Source organism: Phycodurus eques, chromosome 19, assembly GCF_024500275.1.
Source record: "Phycodurus eques isolate BA_2022a chromosome 19, UOR_Pequ_1.1, whole genome shotgun sequence".
Taxonomy (NCBI): Eukaryota; Metazoa; Chordata; class Actinopteri; order Syngnathiformes; family Syngnathidae; genus Phycodurus; species Phycodurus eques.
In genome coordinates this window covers 2,243,813-2,261,133 of record NC_084543.1, presented here as the reverse complement: position 1 = coordinate 2,261,133, position 17,321 = coordinate 2,243,813, and the positions used below count along the sequence as shown (strand labels likewise).

General features: G+C 43.3%; 1 protein-coding gene across 7 annotated transcripts in view; it reads right to left on the bottom strand.

Annotated features, from left to right (window-relative positions):
* Nucleotides 1-2,204: 2,204 nt before the first annotated feature.
* The window catches only part of LOC133417691 (potassium voltage-gated channel subfamily H member 4-like), a 30,097-nt gene continuing 14,980 nt past the window's right edge, over nt 2,205-17,321 (bottom strand). For 4 of the 7 annotated variants that reach the window (XM_061705685.1, XM_061705688.1, XM_061705687.1 and 1 more), the window contains 12 exons: nt 15,390-15,639; nt 14,918-15,075; nt 13,874-14,075; nt 12,879-13,073; nt 12,171-12,370; nt 10,897-11,146; nt 9,635-9,849; nt 7,715-7,753; nt 6,636-6,991; nt 5,673-5,752; nt 4,568-4,644; nt 2,205-3,544 (listed from right to left, as the gene is read on the bottom strand). In XM_061705685.1, coding sequence (XP_061561669.1) covers nt 2,969-3,544; nt 4,568-4,644; nt 5,673-5,752; nt 6,636-6,991; nt 7,715-7,753; nt 9,635-9,849; nt 10,897-11,146; nt 12,171-12,370; nt 12,879-13,073; nt 13,874-14,075; nt 14,918-15,075; nt 15,390-15,639 — 2,598 coding nt within the window. In that variant the 3' untranslated portion in view covers nt 2,205-2,968. The other 3 variants (XM_061705689.1, XM_061705690.1, XM_061705691.1) reach the window with 3 other exon arrangements.

The window sequence follows — 17,321 nt, the reverse complement described above, 5'->3', positions numbered from 1 at the left end:
AGCATCTTAAATCCTAAAACTATTCAACAATACGAAGATAATGAGCCAGGAATTAAAATACATAATTGAACCGAATTAATAACGATAATTATTTATGACTTTATTTCATTCATGTTTGTCAGTGGGTAGCACAGCGGACTCAGTGTTTAGTGCGCCTGCGTTGTATTTTCCAGTACCGAAACCATCAAAAAGCACAAAAAGAAAAGCCCACATCAAGTCAAACTGTGCATTTATTATTTCTCCGTCATGATAAGTGCTGTGTGGCATCCATGAAGAGGAAGTTCATCTGTTGCACAAGTCGCCGGTGCAGCAGACGGCAGTGGAGATGCCCGGCCTGTTCATCAGATGGCAGTTATTCCTCGCCATGCAGCCTTTAAAGTAGCCCGGAGCTGTGGGCAAAAAACACAAACACGCACACATCAAATCCAGTGCAGCCACCAGCTAAACTTTACAAGGACGTGAGAGATTTATTATTATTATTATTTTTTTTTTACAAGGATAACAATTGTATGTTTTTTTTTCCCCCCCAAAAAAAGCATAATTTTGCAAGAATAAAGTATTTTTTTCAAGAACAAAATGGATGAAATTACAAAACTAGAGTTGTATTTGTTACAGAAAAAAGAGGCTTAGTATTATGAAAAAATGTCCTTTTTTTCCACAAGCAGGTGAAATCTTAGACACTATATTACCAAAATAAAGTCAATAATGACATTTTTTTTTACAAGGATAATAATTTATTTGTTTTGAAAAAATGCATCATTTTACAAAAATATTTTTGTATTTTTTTTAAAGTTTTTTCATATAGAGAAAAGAGGCTTGATATGAAAAAAAAAAGTTTTTTTCAGAAAAAGGTGAAATATCAGAAAGACAAAGTAGTACTTTTTTCAAGGAAAAAAAGGTCTTCGAGGATTAAATTATAAATTTTAATGGGGGAAAAAAAAAAAAATCCACTCCCCCCCCCCACCGTGCTGCCTAAATCCTAATACTGTACGACATAGCTTTATGTGAATACGACAACACGTGAAAGAAATACTCACGGGAACCAACTTCAAAGATAACGCTGCCACAGGCATCGCTGGACGGGATGCAGGTCTCTATCGATCCTGCTGAACAGTGACGCAGCAGTCCTCCGCAGTAACACCTCAGGGCCTTGCCTAAACAACAACAACAACAACAAAATCATGACTTTTTAATAAATACTACTAAACACTTTTTTTTTTTAAGTGTTAGTGAAGTCCACACTTACCCTGAGTGGCGAGCAAAAAGACGAGAAGAGCGAGAAGTACGATCTTCATGTTGTTCAAGCGAGGCTGGACCTGGAAACTGGATTGTGGTTCTTCCTCCGCGTGGCCTCCTTTAAATGCAACCTTCTTACCCAAAATGTTCCTGCTATGGTGTCAAAGCCAGTTTAATATTAACTCTGTCCCCGTTTGTTGACAGGAACTTACTTTCTTACGCAACAGTACACAAACATGTGAAACCGGTGATAGAATCAGTAAAACATACCGTATTGCAACATGTTGACTGTGTCACATAAAATACAGAATGAAGCAATGCAGGCCTAATTCCCAGTCTTTTCAGTCGTTACACTGGAATTAATAACAATACATTTGGTCAAGCTCTGACCTCGAGTAGCTGAGTTTTTAGATTTCTACGGAAAAACAATTTAGCGCGGTCCTTCTGTTTAGCAGACGTGCTTCCAGTTTGGTGGCAATTGGACAAAATCTCACGGACAAGTTCACTTTTAAAAGACCCTTGAAATAGCCAAATTGACCCTAAAATGGCCGCTTCAAACCAAAATGGCAGACTTGCTGTGCGTTTTGGGGCATGTGTTCTTGAGAGTTTTTTTGTTGCCTCCTATCACGCGGGGCATGACTCCCACATTTCACGTTGCTAAGAGAAAGTGGCTTTCGGGCTGGATTTTCTTCGGAGGACCCCGAGAAATGTTTCTGCTTCCGACCAAAACGGCAGATAGGCTTGTGTTTTTTCGGACTTTTTTGTGCACCTCCTCATGATAAGCGTGCCTACAAAATGTCATGATTCGAAGTGAAAGTGTCTTATATAATCGGCTTGACAGGGACACGTTTGCTCTTAAAAAGGGGGATAAACTGGAGCGTTATTGCATTTATAGTCATTTGAAAGTAAAAAAAACAAAAAAACAAAAACAAACACACAGGCACTTATGTAATAGACACAGTGGGACGGACGTTGCTTTATATTTTATTCTAAAAAAAGAGGCATCCATCGAAATTTCTCATTTCCCGTACTGTTTGATGTTATTGATTCGCTGCCATGATCCAACATAAATAAAATCCGTCCCCTCAGGGAGGTTGATTTCGTAATCTGCTCGCTCACCCAAAAAAAGCAAAAAAACATTCCATTGCAAATCCTGAACACGACACGCGAGCGGCTCGTCGAATGCGGACAAAACCGTTTGGAAACTTCTATCTTGGGGTGGGGGGAATACATAAATCCTTTTACCATGCGAGGACGTAACGCGGGGAGAAAATGTTGGCTGTGAACTACGTCAGTAAAAGCACAAGAAAAGCTAAAAAGCACACAGGAGAATTCGGGCCATGGGGAGAAAAAGGAACAAATCAAACAATGCTGCGAGAATCAAATCTAAATATGACATCGGAACGTTATGAGAACAAAGTTGCATGGTTAAAAAAAAAAAAGTCATTTTCACCCCCACTAGAAAAATAAAATAAACTGCACCTTTATTCTTGTAAAGTGGTGAGGATTTCTCTCATGATACTCTGAATTTCTCTTTTCCTTACAATTTGACTGGTTTATTTGTTTATTTTAATCTGTGTGCAAAGTTTTCTTTTGAGTGCCTAAACATTCCCTCCGTAAAAAAACGACATGAGGTTGGACAACCATGCGAGCCTGGTTGCCCCAAGTGAGGGCAGGAGGGCAGAGTCCCACCAGTTTTGGGGTTTTTTTTTTTTTTGAAACTGTTTGTTTTTCAATCCGTGAGGTCCAGGCACCACGACTGCTCGCTGCTCTGCGTCTGCACCCCAACGCTGGACCTGGACGTGCTTTCGCTGTCCCTACGGCCGCCCGGCAGGCACACCAGGCTGGAGTGGTCCAGACCGGGGTGGTCCACTTGGAGCGAAGAGGGCACCGGGAGCGCGGACGTAGAAGCAGGGAGGAAAGGAGGATGCGAGCGTCGGATTATAGCGTCGGGAATATCCTCGTGCGGGGTCGGGCACAGGCCGAGAAGAGGGTACGAACCGGGAGACGGGGGGGGGGCGGCGAGCGGGTCCGCGTCGGGCCGCGGGCACAAAGCGGGCTGGGATCGGCTGACGGCGGTCGGGCAGACGAGGCCTCCGCCGGGGAAGCCTTCTCGGGTCCACGGCGAGGCGGCGCGGTGACATTGGGCGGCGGCGGCCGGGCGGCTACTGCGGCCCGGGTGGGCGGGCGGCGTCTGCCGGTGGTGGAGGTGCGAGTTCTGATGGGCGCTCACGTGGGCCTGGAGGAGCCGCGTCATGCGGCACAGGCCGCCGGCCAGCTCCGATACTTCCTGGTTTAAGTCGCCCAGCTGCGCGGAGAAAAGTGGATGAATTGGCATTACAGCAGTTGCAAATCTGCAGGAGTGACGCAAATAGGTGAGCGAGTCGGAAGATACGCGGTGCTGACTTGTCGGCGTTTTTTGTTTTTTGGGGGGGATTCTTCACAAGGTTGAGTCTGCTGATTAATGAACGGTGGCCTCGCACAGCGCCCACCTGACTGCGCCCGCGTTACTTTCCGACAAAGCTTTGCCCGCGAGGAAAACAAATCTGCTGATGACAACGTGATGCAGCGGCGCCTTCAGTTACGAGTGAACCGACTTCCGAGTTTTTCTGAGATTTGTTTATTTTTGCTTTGAACTGCAAGCAAAACATTTGAGATAAGAGCAGTGGCGGTGAAGTCAGGCCAACAACAATTCTTCAAAAAAGAAGCTTCAAGCTGTTTACTGCCACTCCCAGTTGAAGTTGACAGGGAAACTAAACTTAAAAACAAAGAAAATCCCACGTTGTGTATTAAGAACAACTACGTAGCTTTCCCTTCGGAAAGTTAATTTAGCGTTATGCTAACAAACGATGCACAATGCCGCACGCGGGTAAACGAATAGCATCTATGTGGCGGTGTTATAACCCTCGAAGCAACGGATATTTGCACACAAGCAGATTATACGACAACACTCACAGGCATATATTCTTTATCCTCTGCGAAGAACAGCGACTATCACTGCGGCTTACTGAGGAGTTTCGACCATCTCCATGGAGAGTATAAATCCGTATGTCTGTAATGCGTAATGTAAGACGGACCCCAGAAGGAGCAGCACGATGTGCGGTGAATTCAAGCGAAAAATGAAAACAAAAACAGTTTCATTCTTTACATTTTACTTGTCATTGTCATCATCTCAAGGCCCCGCTGTACTAAACGATGACTTCAAATTCTGCGTTATGGCGGGGTCGAATGATGAACCGCGATACCATTTTATCATATTTTTACTGCAGTTTTTTTTTTTTTTTGGGGGGGGGGGGGTTGTGTTTTGTTTGCGGCGTAAGCTGCTCCGTACCTTCTGGTGGAGCTGACCGATGCTCTGCCGGACCTCGTCGGTCTCCAGCAGCACATGGGCGTTCGCCTGCGTGGAATCTAGTACGACACGGGCAGCGGGTCAGCACTTCACTCGGACCACTCGTACAATGCGGCAACATTATTCAGTGGGACCTCGATTTAACGGACTGCTGATTTAACGGACAGGGAATAGTGTCCAGTTGGACCTCTAAATCACCCCTCTCATGCACCAGGGGGGGAGGTTTGGATAAACTTGAACACTTTTGAAACATTTTAAAGCTTGTTTTATATTATATATATATATATATATTTGTACTGGAGCAGGTGTTTTTAGACCATGAAAAAGTACAAAACAATAATTCTGTACTGTACTGGTAGGACTTGAAAAAAGGTGGCTTTTAACAGACCACGCCTGGCTCCCATTTGTCCATTAAATTGAGATTCTACTGTAGTTTTTCCTCCAAATATTATGGTATTATTCTTGTAAAATGTTTTTCTCCTAAAAATGTTTCTACATAAAATGTAATTTTTTTCCCTGCGTAATATTTGCCTTTGTACTCATTTTGTTTTATTCCGGTAGTAAAACTCAACAATGAACTATTTATTATGGTAAAAGTACAACTTTGTTCACAATATTTTTCTACAATATTAAGACAACGTTCTTTCACACGTAATTCTACAACTTCACTCTTGTAAAACTTTTTCCCCGACGCAAAATGACATCTTAATTCTTGTAAAACCAGAAGGTATTTCTCTCACTTTATTCTGGCTTAGTTTTGATAAAAATGATATATTTTTTTCCTTCCAGTATTACGACTGTATTCTTGTTTAAAAAAAAAAAAAAAAAAAAAGATTTTTTTTCTCATACTATGTTTTAATTTTGATGAAATTAAGATTTGTATTCTGGTAATAGGCCTATTATAGATATTATAGATCAAATATTGAAATTCATTCTTTTGTCACTATAAGATTTGTTTCTCTCTTAATATGCCAACGCAGCTTTTGTGAAACAGTAAAAAGCATTTTTCTTTTCATAGCTGTCCAAAACGAAGCGGCCGTCCACCAGGAGGCGGGCGGCGCGGCGGCGACCCGGCGGACGGGCTTACCTCGTGTTCCGCCGCTTCCTCGTCTGTGCTCCACGTTGAAATGGAACGCTCGCCCGTTGTCCTCGACGCCGTCCACGACCCTTGAGCCAAAGGAAGAGGAGAGCGCTCGCAATTAGGACGGAAGCCGGCAGGCCGCCGATGCCCCGGCGGAGGTCCGACCAGATTTGGAAACGTACTGTATCCGGTCACAACCAGGAGTCTCTTAACTGCTTACTTAAGGAGAAACGAAAGCGCAACCATATAAGGCCACCGTTGCTTCAGGAGCTACCTAATTTGTCACTTAGTGTAAGCGGAAGCAATATTTGGTCACTTAAGTGGAACCATATATGGATACAGCCATGTTTTGGTCACTTAACCCGTCACTTATTGAACCATACGTGGAATCCTAACGTACATGCCGCAGCCATATTTATATGGCCACTCAAGCGGAACCATATTTGGTCACTTAACTCGTCACTCATTCAACCACTTTAGGAACCATAAGAGGTAACATCCATATTTATTTGCTCACTTCAACGGAACCGAATTTGGCCAATTAAGCGGTCACCTGAGGGGAACCGTACTGAGCCGCGGCCATATTTGGTCACTTATTGAGCCATATTTGGAACTGTACAGCATATGCTAACAGTCCTATTTGGTCACTCAAGTGGTCCCGTAAGTGAAACCATATATGGTAACAGCCAGAAGCAAATTCGCCTATTCACAATTTGTTTTTATTTTGGGGGGGCACCCATCCATCGTTATTCACTGAAAAACTCTCCTTGTGCCATCTGGTGGCAACTTGGCAAAGGAGCTCTTTTGAAGTGAGTTGAGGAGCTTCCTTTAGAAAAAAAGTAGTCCTTTGCTGCCATCCTGTGGCATCTATTGGCAACTAATAACCCGTTTAGGAGGGTTTGTCAATTGCGCTCAACAGTTTGGAGACAATCAAAAAGCAACGTGAGCGGACGCCGCACGCGAGTTCACCTCGAACTAAGTTCCGGCGGTCCAAAGCAGGCGACGGCGGGGATGAGGAGCTTCGAAGGCTCGCGCTCGTCGCCGGCGTCGGCCAGAGAGGCGTCGCGCTCCGGTTTGGCCGGCGTCCGAGACGAGGCGCCGCCGCGGCCGAGGAAGCCGCGCCCGGGGTCGGGCGAGCGGCAGCGCCGCAGCGCGCTGAACTGCCGCAGCTCGTCGCCCAGCAGGTTTCCCAGGGAGGTGCGGCGCACGGGGCTGCTGAGGCTGGGCAGCAACAGGTTGTGGCGGGACCGCGTGGACGGAGACAAGTGGAAGCAGTCCGAGGAATCCTCGCGCTTGCGTTCCGCCGTGGGCGTCCGTCGCGGTTCCTGAGAGACGCGAAGTAAGACGTACAAATTAAAATGTTCGACGTTCGGGACTTTGACTCCAAAAAGAGAATCACGGCCGACGCAAAGTCAGAACTAACTGAAATAAGTTGAATATGAAATGACTGTGGTATTTTAAAAATAAGTCGAAAGAGGAACTTAAATATCTGAACATAAACGTTTCAAAATATGTATGTAAAAAGTCTCATTTAAACAGATGAAATTATAATTACAATTCAAAGTTCCGAAAAATAGAAAGAATATTACATTATCAACATTTAGAAATAAAAATAAATGACAATTTGATCCAAATATTTACCGAAGCAATTTCATTTCAATATAAAAATGTTACGAAGAGAAAAGTTAACATTTAAATGATGTGGAAAAGTATTAGCAATACTACATGATCAAAATAGATACCAAATAAACCGAATTTGACTGATATTAGAAATACTACAAATCTTACATGATTTAAAATGCAAATGAAACCATTTGAAAACGTACATAAATTCAATTATCTTAGGAATATTCATTTGGTGAGAACAGGAACTATTGACCCAGTCGGCTCAGTAGAGGCTACACGGACCCCCGCCCCGCCTCCTCCTTCTCCCACTCGGAAGGAGCTTCGACCTGAAGGGGAAATCCTTCGCTGCTCGCCGTGTCCCAGAAAAAACAGGCACACGCGCACGCGAAGCGTTCTTAACAGAGACTTGGCGATGAACTCACATGCGGGATCGCGGGCGACCTCGAAAGCCTGCCGAGCCCCTGCAGAGAGAGCAAATAGGAAGGTGAGAGCGACAGTTGACCGCATTTGCATATCGATTTGGGTCCCCCGAATGGTTCAAACCGACCCGAATTGAAGAAGCGCTTTTGAGCGGCGGGGATCGGACGGCAGGGGGACAGATTGCATTGTCAATTCGCATTTGGCAGCAGTTGCCGCTTTTCCTCAGAAAGCGGCGCCGGAGACAAGCGGACTTATTATTGCGACGTGGACGTTCATTCAGCATCCGGCGTTAATGCAACAAGTTGCATTCGCTCGCATTTGCTATAACTTCGTCTCTGGACACCGGCCTAAGAATAACAAATGGTCTTTTTAAACAATCATTCATACGGCATTTCGGGGTCGACATCGCAGTTATTTTGAAAGTAGGATTTAGATCCTAAGGAGGTCCTTGGAAAAACGGCATTCCCTTTAAGTCGGCCCTGGAGCCAAAAAGCTTGAGAGGCCCTTCATTAGAGATCAAAACATCGATTCTATTTTTCACTCGTTGGTTTTTCAAGCGTTCTAAAATGACTGACTTCACGAAGGCGCGGCGGTCTTGATCTCCACACTCCGTCACGCGCTCGTTAAACACCACACCGTTCGGACGCCGGCCCCGCGCCGCCCACAAATCTGCTCCCACCGGCAATTTATTATCAAGCAGCAGCTTGAAGCCAGGATTTAAGGGCTTTCCCTGACTCCGAAAATCCTAAAAATAGCGTTCCATCTGGCAGATTGGACACGGCCGGACTGTGAAAGTTTTTTTTTTTTGTTTTCTTACGATCTGTTTCCTTGGCAACATCTGAGCATCTTTTCTGACTACTGTCAGCACAAAGTGGACGGCGTCCCGGAGCGTCTCCCGCCCTCGAACGGCGTTATGGCGGAAAAATGCCCCGCGGCGTCACTGCTGGACGTCATTTTGTTTGCCCTCAAACTCTGAACAGATGGCGCGAGACCAGTTGGATGCGAGCGAAGCGTCCACATATGAAGATGCTGCGCAAAAATAAGGGAGATTAAAAAAATAAAAAAATAAAAAAGTTATTTCTTGTAAATTTGTATTGCGGACGTATAGGGCAGTGCCCCGAGAGGAAGGCCCAAGCCCGGATTCCAACTACGAGGCTTCCAACTAGGTTAGCTAGCGACCTAGCGTCGAAACATAAACAGATGAAAAAAAAACATTGATCGTAACTTGATTGAAAAAAAAATATATATATATATATATATATATATATATATAATAAATTGGATTCTAACTATAAAATAATTTAGCAAACAATAAATTATTCCCAAACACTCGTAAAAAGTGACAATTTAGGGGGGGAAAGCCTGCATGTTAAATTACACAAATCTATTATTTATTATTTATAAATGATTATATACATATATAATACATTTATAAATAATAAATAATGGAAAAGAATCTAAGGTATGCTAATATAAAATTATTTTAAAAATGTACAAAATGTGAAAATATTTAGATGAATGTAAAATGTATCCATTCAATATGTTTAAATAGATTCATAAAGAAGAAAACAAAATTGTAATTTGAAAAATGGTAGGATAATAAAAGAATATAGAATGTATCTATTTTTTTAATTGCAAAAACTGACACATTTTTATTGTACACTGTATATAATTACCTGAATTTACATATTTATGAAATAAACACATTTCAATAAATAAATCTAATTTAAAATTTTATATAAATATCTTTTTACAAAACATTCATGAAAAAAAAAAAAGAAAATGAATGAATTTTTTGGGAGGATTTTGTATACAAAATGTCATAATTAAGAAATATATATAGCTTTTTTGGGACTTAGCTGACTGAACACGCTGCCGTTATTCCGGGCCAAATTCCCAATTGTGGGTTCGTAAGCGGGTACCTGGTCCTGGCTGCCCACGCGCAGGTTGTAGGTGATGTTGTTGTGGATGTCGGAGGCGAAGACGCCGGCGTACTCGGGGTAAAGCTGCAGCACCTCCCTCAGCCCGCGCACGCTGATGTACTGAAGGTCGCAGTACGTCAGCGCCTTCACGTCCGCGTTGGTCTTGATCACCTGCTCGCTCTCCGGCAGGTCGCAGCCGATCAGGTCGCCTTTTCCTACAACGCACACACACACACACACACACACACGCGCGCGCGCACGCACGCACACACAAAAACAACAACACAGGACGACAATATAAAGCTACGTCAAACGTGGATGATGAATGGAATTGTTTTATATTTAAACATTTTAACAGCTAAAAACATAAATAATAATAATTCAACAACTGCTAAAATATTTAGTTTTGGTAAACGTATAGCATATTAAGTTAGAGATTTCTGCAGCTCATTATTTTTTGGGGGTATGATTATCAAATATTTGAAAACGATAAGATTTTTACCTATAAAACCGATGCACTTTGTTATTAGAGGAAATACATTGCACTTGGAGTTATTGAACATATTGAAATAATCTCATGTTTTGTATTACAGTATATCATTTCATATTTTTGCTATACATCAACAATAGCGAAAAAGTGATTTTCTGCTAAAAATAAATTGGAATCCACAATTAATATTTATATTAAACACAACAAATAAAAATACTTTTAAATGATATTTCTTGCACTGTACACCAAATGCTTTTAATCATGCAAAGCACATTGCGTTACCTTGTGTATGAAATGCGCTATATAAATACATTTTCTTTGCTTTGCTCAAGTACATTAAATAATAGTTAAAAATAGATACAGTTGATTACAATGTGGATATAATTGAATTGATGTGTTTGTCGCTCGACGTAGTTGCTCCCTGGCCGCAGTGAATTTTGGTCAGATGATCCGGAAGGTTCCATCTATGTCAGGCTGCCGCAACTTGATTAATTCATCAATGTCCAACATAGACCGGCAGAACGAACGCGGGAAGGATCGATTTAATGGTGGTCGCTTCACGTTACCCACGCGCTCTCAACAAGTGCGCGTTACGTGATCCCAACTTTGACACTTCAGGCCCGCCGTCACAATAGACCTTTTCATAATGCTTGAAAACAATGAAACGTCTGCCTGGTTTTTTGGAACGAACACTGCTAATAAGCGTTGGTCATCATGTCGGGACTTGGAGTACGTAAACATTTTTGAGAAGCAGCCGTCTCTACGAACGAACCCAGTATGGCCAGCACCGTGCCGTCCTTGAGCACCTCCAGGGAGCCGGAGCACACAAAGTAGTTGGCGTGAAGCGCGTCGCCCTGGCGGATCAGGTACTCGCCGGGCACGCAGAAGGAGGTCTTGATGTGCAGCGAGAGCGAGCGCAGGCACCCGCGGCTGGCGCCCGTGAAGACGGGCAGCTGCAGGATGTCCTTGTTCAGGTGCGTGGCGATGTCGGCGCGAAGCTCGTCGGGGAAGTCGTGCAGGAGCTGCCGGGGGGCGAAAGCGCCGTCACGTGTTCAACATTCACGTGTTAGTGGAAAAGAAAAAAAAGAAAAAAAAAAAAAAAAAAACGGGAGTAAAACGTCGCAACTTGAACAACAAATGACCAAAGGCCCGATGTGGCTTTCCACTTTTACTAGTTGGGCATTTTAAACAGTGTAAATAGAACTTATGCGGCATTTGGAAAGCAGTTTTTGAATTGAAATATATTTAGACATTTTTGTTTAGATGTGAATTCTCAATATCAATACAAAAAAATGTATATTTAAAAACATATAAAGCAAAATGACTAAATTTCATTAAAGTGAAATTGTTTATAAATTCAAATTAAAAAAAATAAAACTACAATAATTTAATAAAATTGAATATTTGTCATTTTAAAATTGGAATGCCTAAGTTAGCATTGGTAGAAAAGCTTAGAAAATAAAACTATGATCATTTACAAATAACAGATAATACAAATAAAAATCAAATAACTTCCAATGGAAAAAGACTAAGGCAGCGCGTTGCGGACTGGTTAGCACATGTGCTTCACAGTTCTGAGGACCCGCGTTCAAATCCGCCCTCGGATTCGCCGCCGTTCTCCCCGTGCCTGTGTGGGTTTTCTCCGGGTACTGCGCCTTCCTCCCTGATCCCAAAAACACGCACGGCAGGTTCATTGGAGACTGTAAATTGCCCGTAGGTGCGAATGGTTGTTTGTTTCTATGTGCCCTGCGATTGGTTGGCGACCAGTTCGGGGCGTACCCTGCCTCTCGCCCACAGTCAGCCGGGATGGGCGCCAGCACGCCCGCGACCCACGTGAGGACAAGCGCTACGGGAAATGGCAATACTAAAACATTTCAAAGTCCTCACGTGACGCGGCTGCCACTTTTCAATGCTCCGAACGTCGGACCGCGCGCGTGTTGGCGCAGACGTTGCCGAAGCCCGAAAAAAGAAAAAGAAGCGAACCGCTGTCGTTCCAAGCTAAAACGATAACTCGGATGCGCAAAGGCGGCTTTCCCGACTTCCTACCTCGTTGGCATCTATGCCGTTGTTGACGGACCAGGTGGTCTGGAAGTACTCGAGCATCCGCTGTTTGAGCTGCTGGGGCAGCCCGTGCACGCGGATGAAGTCCTTCAGGTCTTTCATGCGGGTGTGGTAGAGGGAGCGGCGCGAGTACATGCGCTGGATGATGGCAGTCACGTTCCCGAAGACCAGGGCGTGCATCAGCGCTGCGGGGAACCAAAGCAGTCTTACGTAAGGCGGCTTCCTCATTTCCGGTCAGGTTGGAAACCTTTCCGGTAAATCTACGCAAAGTTTCCGGTAAATTTCCACGGGACGTTAAGAGGAGAATTTGGGAAATATTCCAGTTTGGAAGGATGAATGGAAAGGCATCATATTCGAGTTGAAATATGAACATTTAGTTCTGTCATAGGTCGGGGCTTGAATCGGTTAGTCGACACGTTGACTTAACTACTCGTCTTCCAATCAGCTAATTTACAGCTTTGTGGGGCAGCAAAATGTCCCGCCGGCACGGTGACACAATTAGACGACATTAAAGTTGCTACGGACAAATAAGTAATTCCGGGATCCTTTATTTAGGGTTGGCCATTTTGTCTCTGATATAATCACCTTAGTAAAAGGGGTCCCACAGGGCTCAATTTTAGGACTGCTTCTCTTTCTTTTTAATGTAAATATGTCCACACGGGTCAGACAAAAAAAGGTGGTGGTCTGGCATACCGCCCACAAGCATGGTGCAGATGGAGAAGATCTTCTCCGCGTCCGTGTTGGCGCAGACGTTGCCGAAGCCCACGCTGGTCAGGCTGCTAAGGGTGAAGTAGAGGGCGGCTATGTACGAACTCCGTACCGACGGGCCCCCCGCTGTGGTGTTGGCGTAGGGGGTCTCCAGACGCTTGCCCAGCTCGTGGAGCCATCCTGCGACCGACCACACACAAAGACCGCTCAAGCGCAGTGACCCTTTGTATTGCTTTACTTCGCTATTTAAAATACTTCATTATTTTATATCATCAAAATATGTGCTGTTTGCATATATTTTAACATTGGTTGCATTATTTTTAAAAAATAAAACATTACAATTATATGCAACAATTACAAAATATATTTTAAAAGAAAATACACAAGTACATTTCAATGAATTAAAGAAATTTAAATTAAAAAATACAATCATTTTCCCAAATATACAAGCCCAATTCCAATGAAGTTGGGACGTTGTGTTGAATATAAATAAAAACAGAACACAATGATTTGCAAATCATGTTCAAGCTATATTTCATTGAATACACTACAAAGACAAGATATTTCATGGTCAAACTGAGAAACTTTATTGTTGTTAGCAACAAAGTTTATTTATTGTTGTTAGCAACTAAGTTTGACCATGAAATATCTTGTCTTTTTAGTGTATTCAATTAAATATAGCTCGAACATGATTTGCAAATCATTGTATTCTATTTTTATTTATGTTTAACACAACGTCCCAACTTCATTGGAATTGGGGTTGTACATCATTCATCATTATTATTATTATTTTTTTTTAAATTATTTCATGCGTTTTAACATTATGATTTTGAAATAGATTAAACAAAATTAAATATATGAAATGTTATTTTAAAACGAAAATAAAAAAGTATAATTGCATAAAAATAAAACGCTAGTGACTGCAATCGCTTATTTGCGTCTATCATCGCTACCTCAAACGTCCCCGCCGCGCAGCTCACCGATTTCCCAGGACTCGCTGGTATCGAGCTCCTTGCGCCCGATCATGTACCAGATGCAGGCCATCCAGTGCGCCAGCAGGGCGAACACGGACATGAGCAGCGTGAGAACCATGGCGCTGTACTGCGAGTAGCGGTCCAGCTTCTGGAGCAGTCGCAGGAGCCTCAGCAGACGCACCGTCTTCAGCAGGTGCACCAGCGACGTCTGGAAAAAAGAAAAAAAGAAAAAAAGATCATCGTTAATCCATACTGATGCCAGTGAGTCAATTTATACCGTTCCACCCAATTATAATATAATCAATGAAAAGTATAATGATACAAAACTGAGCGTAGTTGACGTCCTCCCCTGAAGGTTTGTAATTGCCTATAGATGCCACAAGATGGCGGCAGAGCACACCATGAAGCTTCTCAGCTCGCGTCAACGTAGTTCCTTGGCATAAAGATGCCACAAGATGGCAGCAGAGCACTTCTTTGTTCATATATAGCGGACATGGCTTTGGCCCGAGTTCCAAAACAGTAACTCGGTGCAGTTTGCAGCAAATCACGGAGGATAAATTCCCCCCAAAATTTGCCAACATGTGAATTCGCAAATGCCGGAACGTAAATATACCCGTTGCAGTGCAACTGATTTTGTTACGGTTTAGAAAAATACCACTGTATTGTATAGATATATGAGAACACGGAGAAAGAAAAAAAAAAAAAAGGTTTTCTGAAGTAATTACTGTACGTATTGTAGTATTTTTGTGTTGGATGTAAGCCTTTAAGGGGCGTGGCCTAGTGAGTGACATCCGGAACAGGAGTCAGGTCGGGGCTGGCTGGTTCATCCGCGTGTGAGCATGTGAGTTGTGGCCTACAGCAGCTCCTTGCGAGTGTTTTCATTCTGTATTTGTGTATTTAGCTTTTTGCCTCTCCTCGCCCACATGCGGGCGCATCACAGTACTTTAATTGCGCCATTTTGTTTCCCTTTAAATAAAACTTGAGGCATTTGAGTCACTGGAAAAACTCGTAAGACAAAGAGCCACTGTATACGTGTATATGCTTCCTCACCACTGTGATGTTGAAGGCATAGAGGAGGTCAAAGGGCAGAGCGGCCACCAGGTCCACAAAGAACCAAGTGGTGGCGTAGTGAATGCAAATGGAGCGCGACTGGTACACCACCTGACCCGACTGGCTCACAAAGGTCGTGCGGAAGTTCAGGATTATGTCTGCAAGGGGAGAAGCAATTATACGTGATTCGGGCCGGAAAATATGAAACTATTGATTTTTAAATTGCTAAATATATGTAAGTAATGTTCCAAAAAAAAAAACAATTTCATACATAATTCAAATGTACTTTAGTGTTACGTCATTAAAACTTTAATTTTTAATTATTGTAATACATGACTTCCATTTTAATCAAATGATGATTATTATGAAATATTTATTTTGTATTTTTAAATGTAATTTTCGTGAAGGTAAGGTATGAAGGTAACTGTGTGACCCAAATAATAACGACGCCGATGCCGAAGATATCGCTGACCTGTGATGAAGAGCATCTCCACGGCGATGTCGCTGACGATGGTGGAGCGCGCGGCGGCGACGGTGTCGTCGTAGGGCGTGAAGCTGACGTTGTACGGCACGGTGACGGCCACGTAGAAGGTGGCCAGCAGGATGAGCCAGTCCCACAGCGCCTTGCACACGCTGTAGTGCAGCAGCAGGAAGCGAGACCGCTGCACCGCCGCCACCTTGTACTCCGGAACCGACGGCCGCTCCGTCGCGCTCTGACAATACTCAAAACACACGCACGAAATTTGGGACGCACACAGGCGAAATCCAAGGATGGCAAACAGAAGAGGAAAAAACGGAAAAGTACTCATCTCCATTTTGGGTGAATTTAGTCAAATTAATAAATACAATAAATGAATGAATAAATAAATACACCTTTTTAAAATTCATAATATAATCATTTTTACTTATGGTTTTCTCATCTAATAACAAGAGAGGCTATTTTTGTTTGGGGGGGGGGGGGGAAATCTATTCCTTATTGACAAAGAGGTCTTTGATATCATTTCATTGCAACCTGACAAACCAGACAAATCCAAGAAATGACTTTTCTTCAAAAACTGTTTTTAACTGTTACTGTACAGTCAAAATGAAATGCAAAGTATTATGTTCGAAACATTTGAAAATTCAGCCCCTAAAGCCACAGTTTCACGAAGCAGCATGAAATCTATCATGAGAAGACCAGCGAAAAAGTCTCAAGAAGCCATCCCCGAAAAGACACAGAAAGTCCACCGTTTTGTTTGGAAGTGGTCATTTTTGGGTCAATTTGGGTCAAATGTAAAATCCGCGGTTTGAAGTGGGTTTGTTTGGCCAATTTGGGTCCGACAAAAATGTACTTTGTCGTAGAAATTTTGCGTGGCTTTTCTTCGGGCACTCCGCTTTCCTACCACATCCCCAAAACATGCGTGCTCGGTTCATTGAAGACTCTAAATTGCCCGTCGGTGTGAATGTGAGTGCGAATGGTTATTTGTTTATGTGTGCTCTGCAATTGGCTGGCGACCGGTTCAGGGTGTACCCCGCCTCCTGCCCGACGATAGCTGGGACAGGCTCCAGCACGCCCGCGGCCCGCGTGAGGAGAAGCGGCTCAGAAAATGGATGCACGGATGGTGTTCTAAGGAAAAGAACTTTCGATCATATTTTACTTGACAGAAACAGTAACGACCTCACTAAATAGAATGTATAAACTTAAACGGTTTTTGCCACATTTTGTGCTTCAATTCATTGGACGTTGAACTGTTCCTTTTGACATGTGCGCATTGGCCACCTGGGGGCAGTATAATCCAGAAATACGATTGAACACATTCAAAACTCCTTAATAAGCCGCAAAAATATTAGTCGATTATGCAGGACAAAGAATATATGCCTGTGAGTATTTTTGTTTGTCTACATGTGTTGCTCCACCACTTGTTTTCAAATATCCCTTGCTTAATAACGAGATACTGACGCTATTTCTTAGCCCGTCTATGGCCTTTTGCATTTTTTTCCCTTCTTTTCCTTAGCATTAAGCTAAGCTATCTCTGCAGTTTTTTTTTTTTTTTGCAACACGACAAGTTTTTGACGGTAAACTGCAACTACATGCCGATCCTTTGTTGCTACTAACAAATATTCTTGAATGTGTTGAGTCCAAATATGCGGTATGATATAACTATGGAACCTGTTACCTGCGTTCTTGTATTTTCATGGCTATTAAAAGTGTGTGTGTGTGTGTGTGTGTGTGTGTGTGCGCGCGCAGCAATGGGTTAGCTAGTGGTGCTTGTCCTTTTTCTCCAAAGAGGTGCGGAGGCAGACCCGCGCGAATGTTTGCACTGTGAGGGAAAAAAAGCGAAGAAAGCACAGAGGAGGCGACCACGGTGAAGGAAAATAGAACGAGAGGGGGGGGGGGGGGGGAAAAACGGAGCGCGGCATTGTG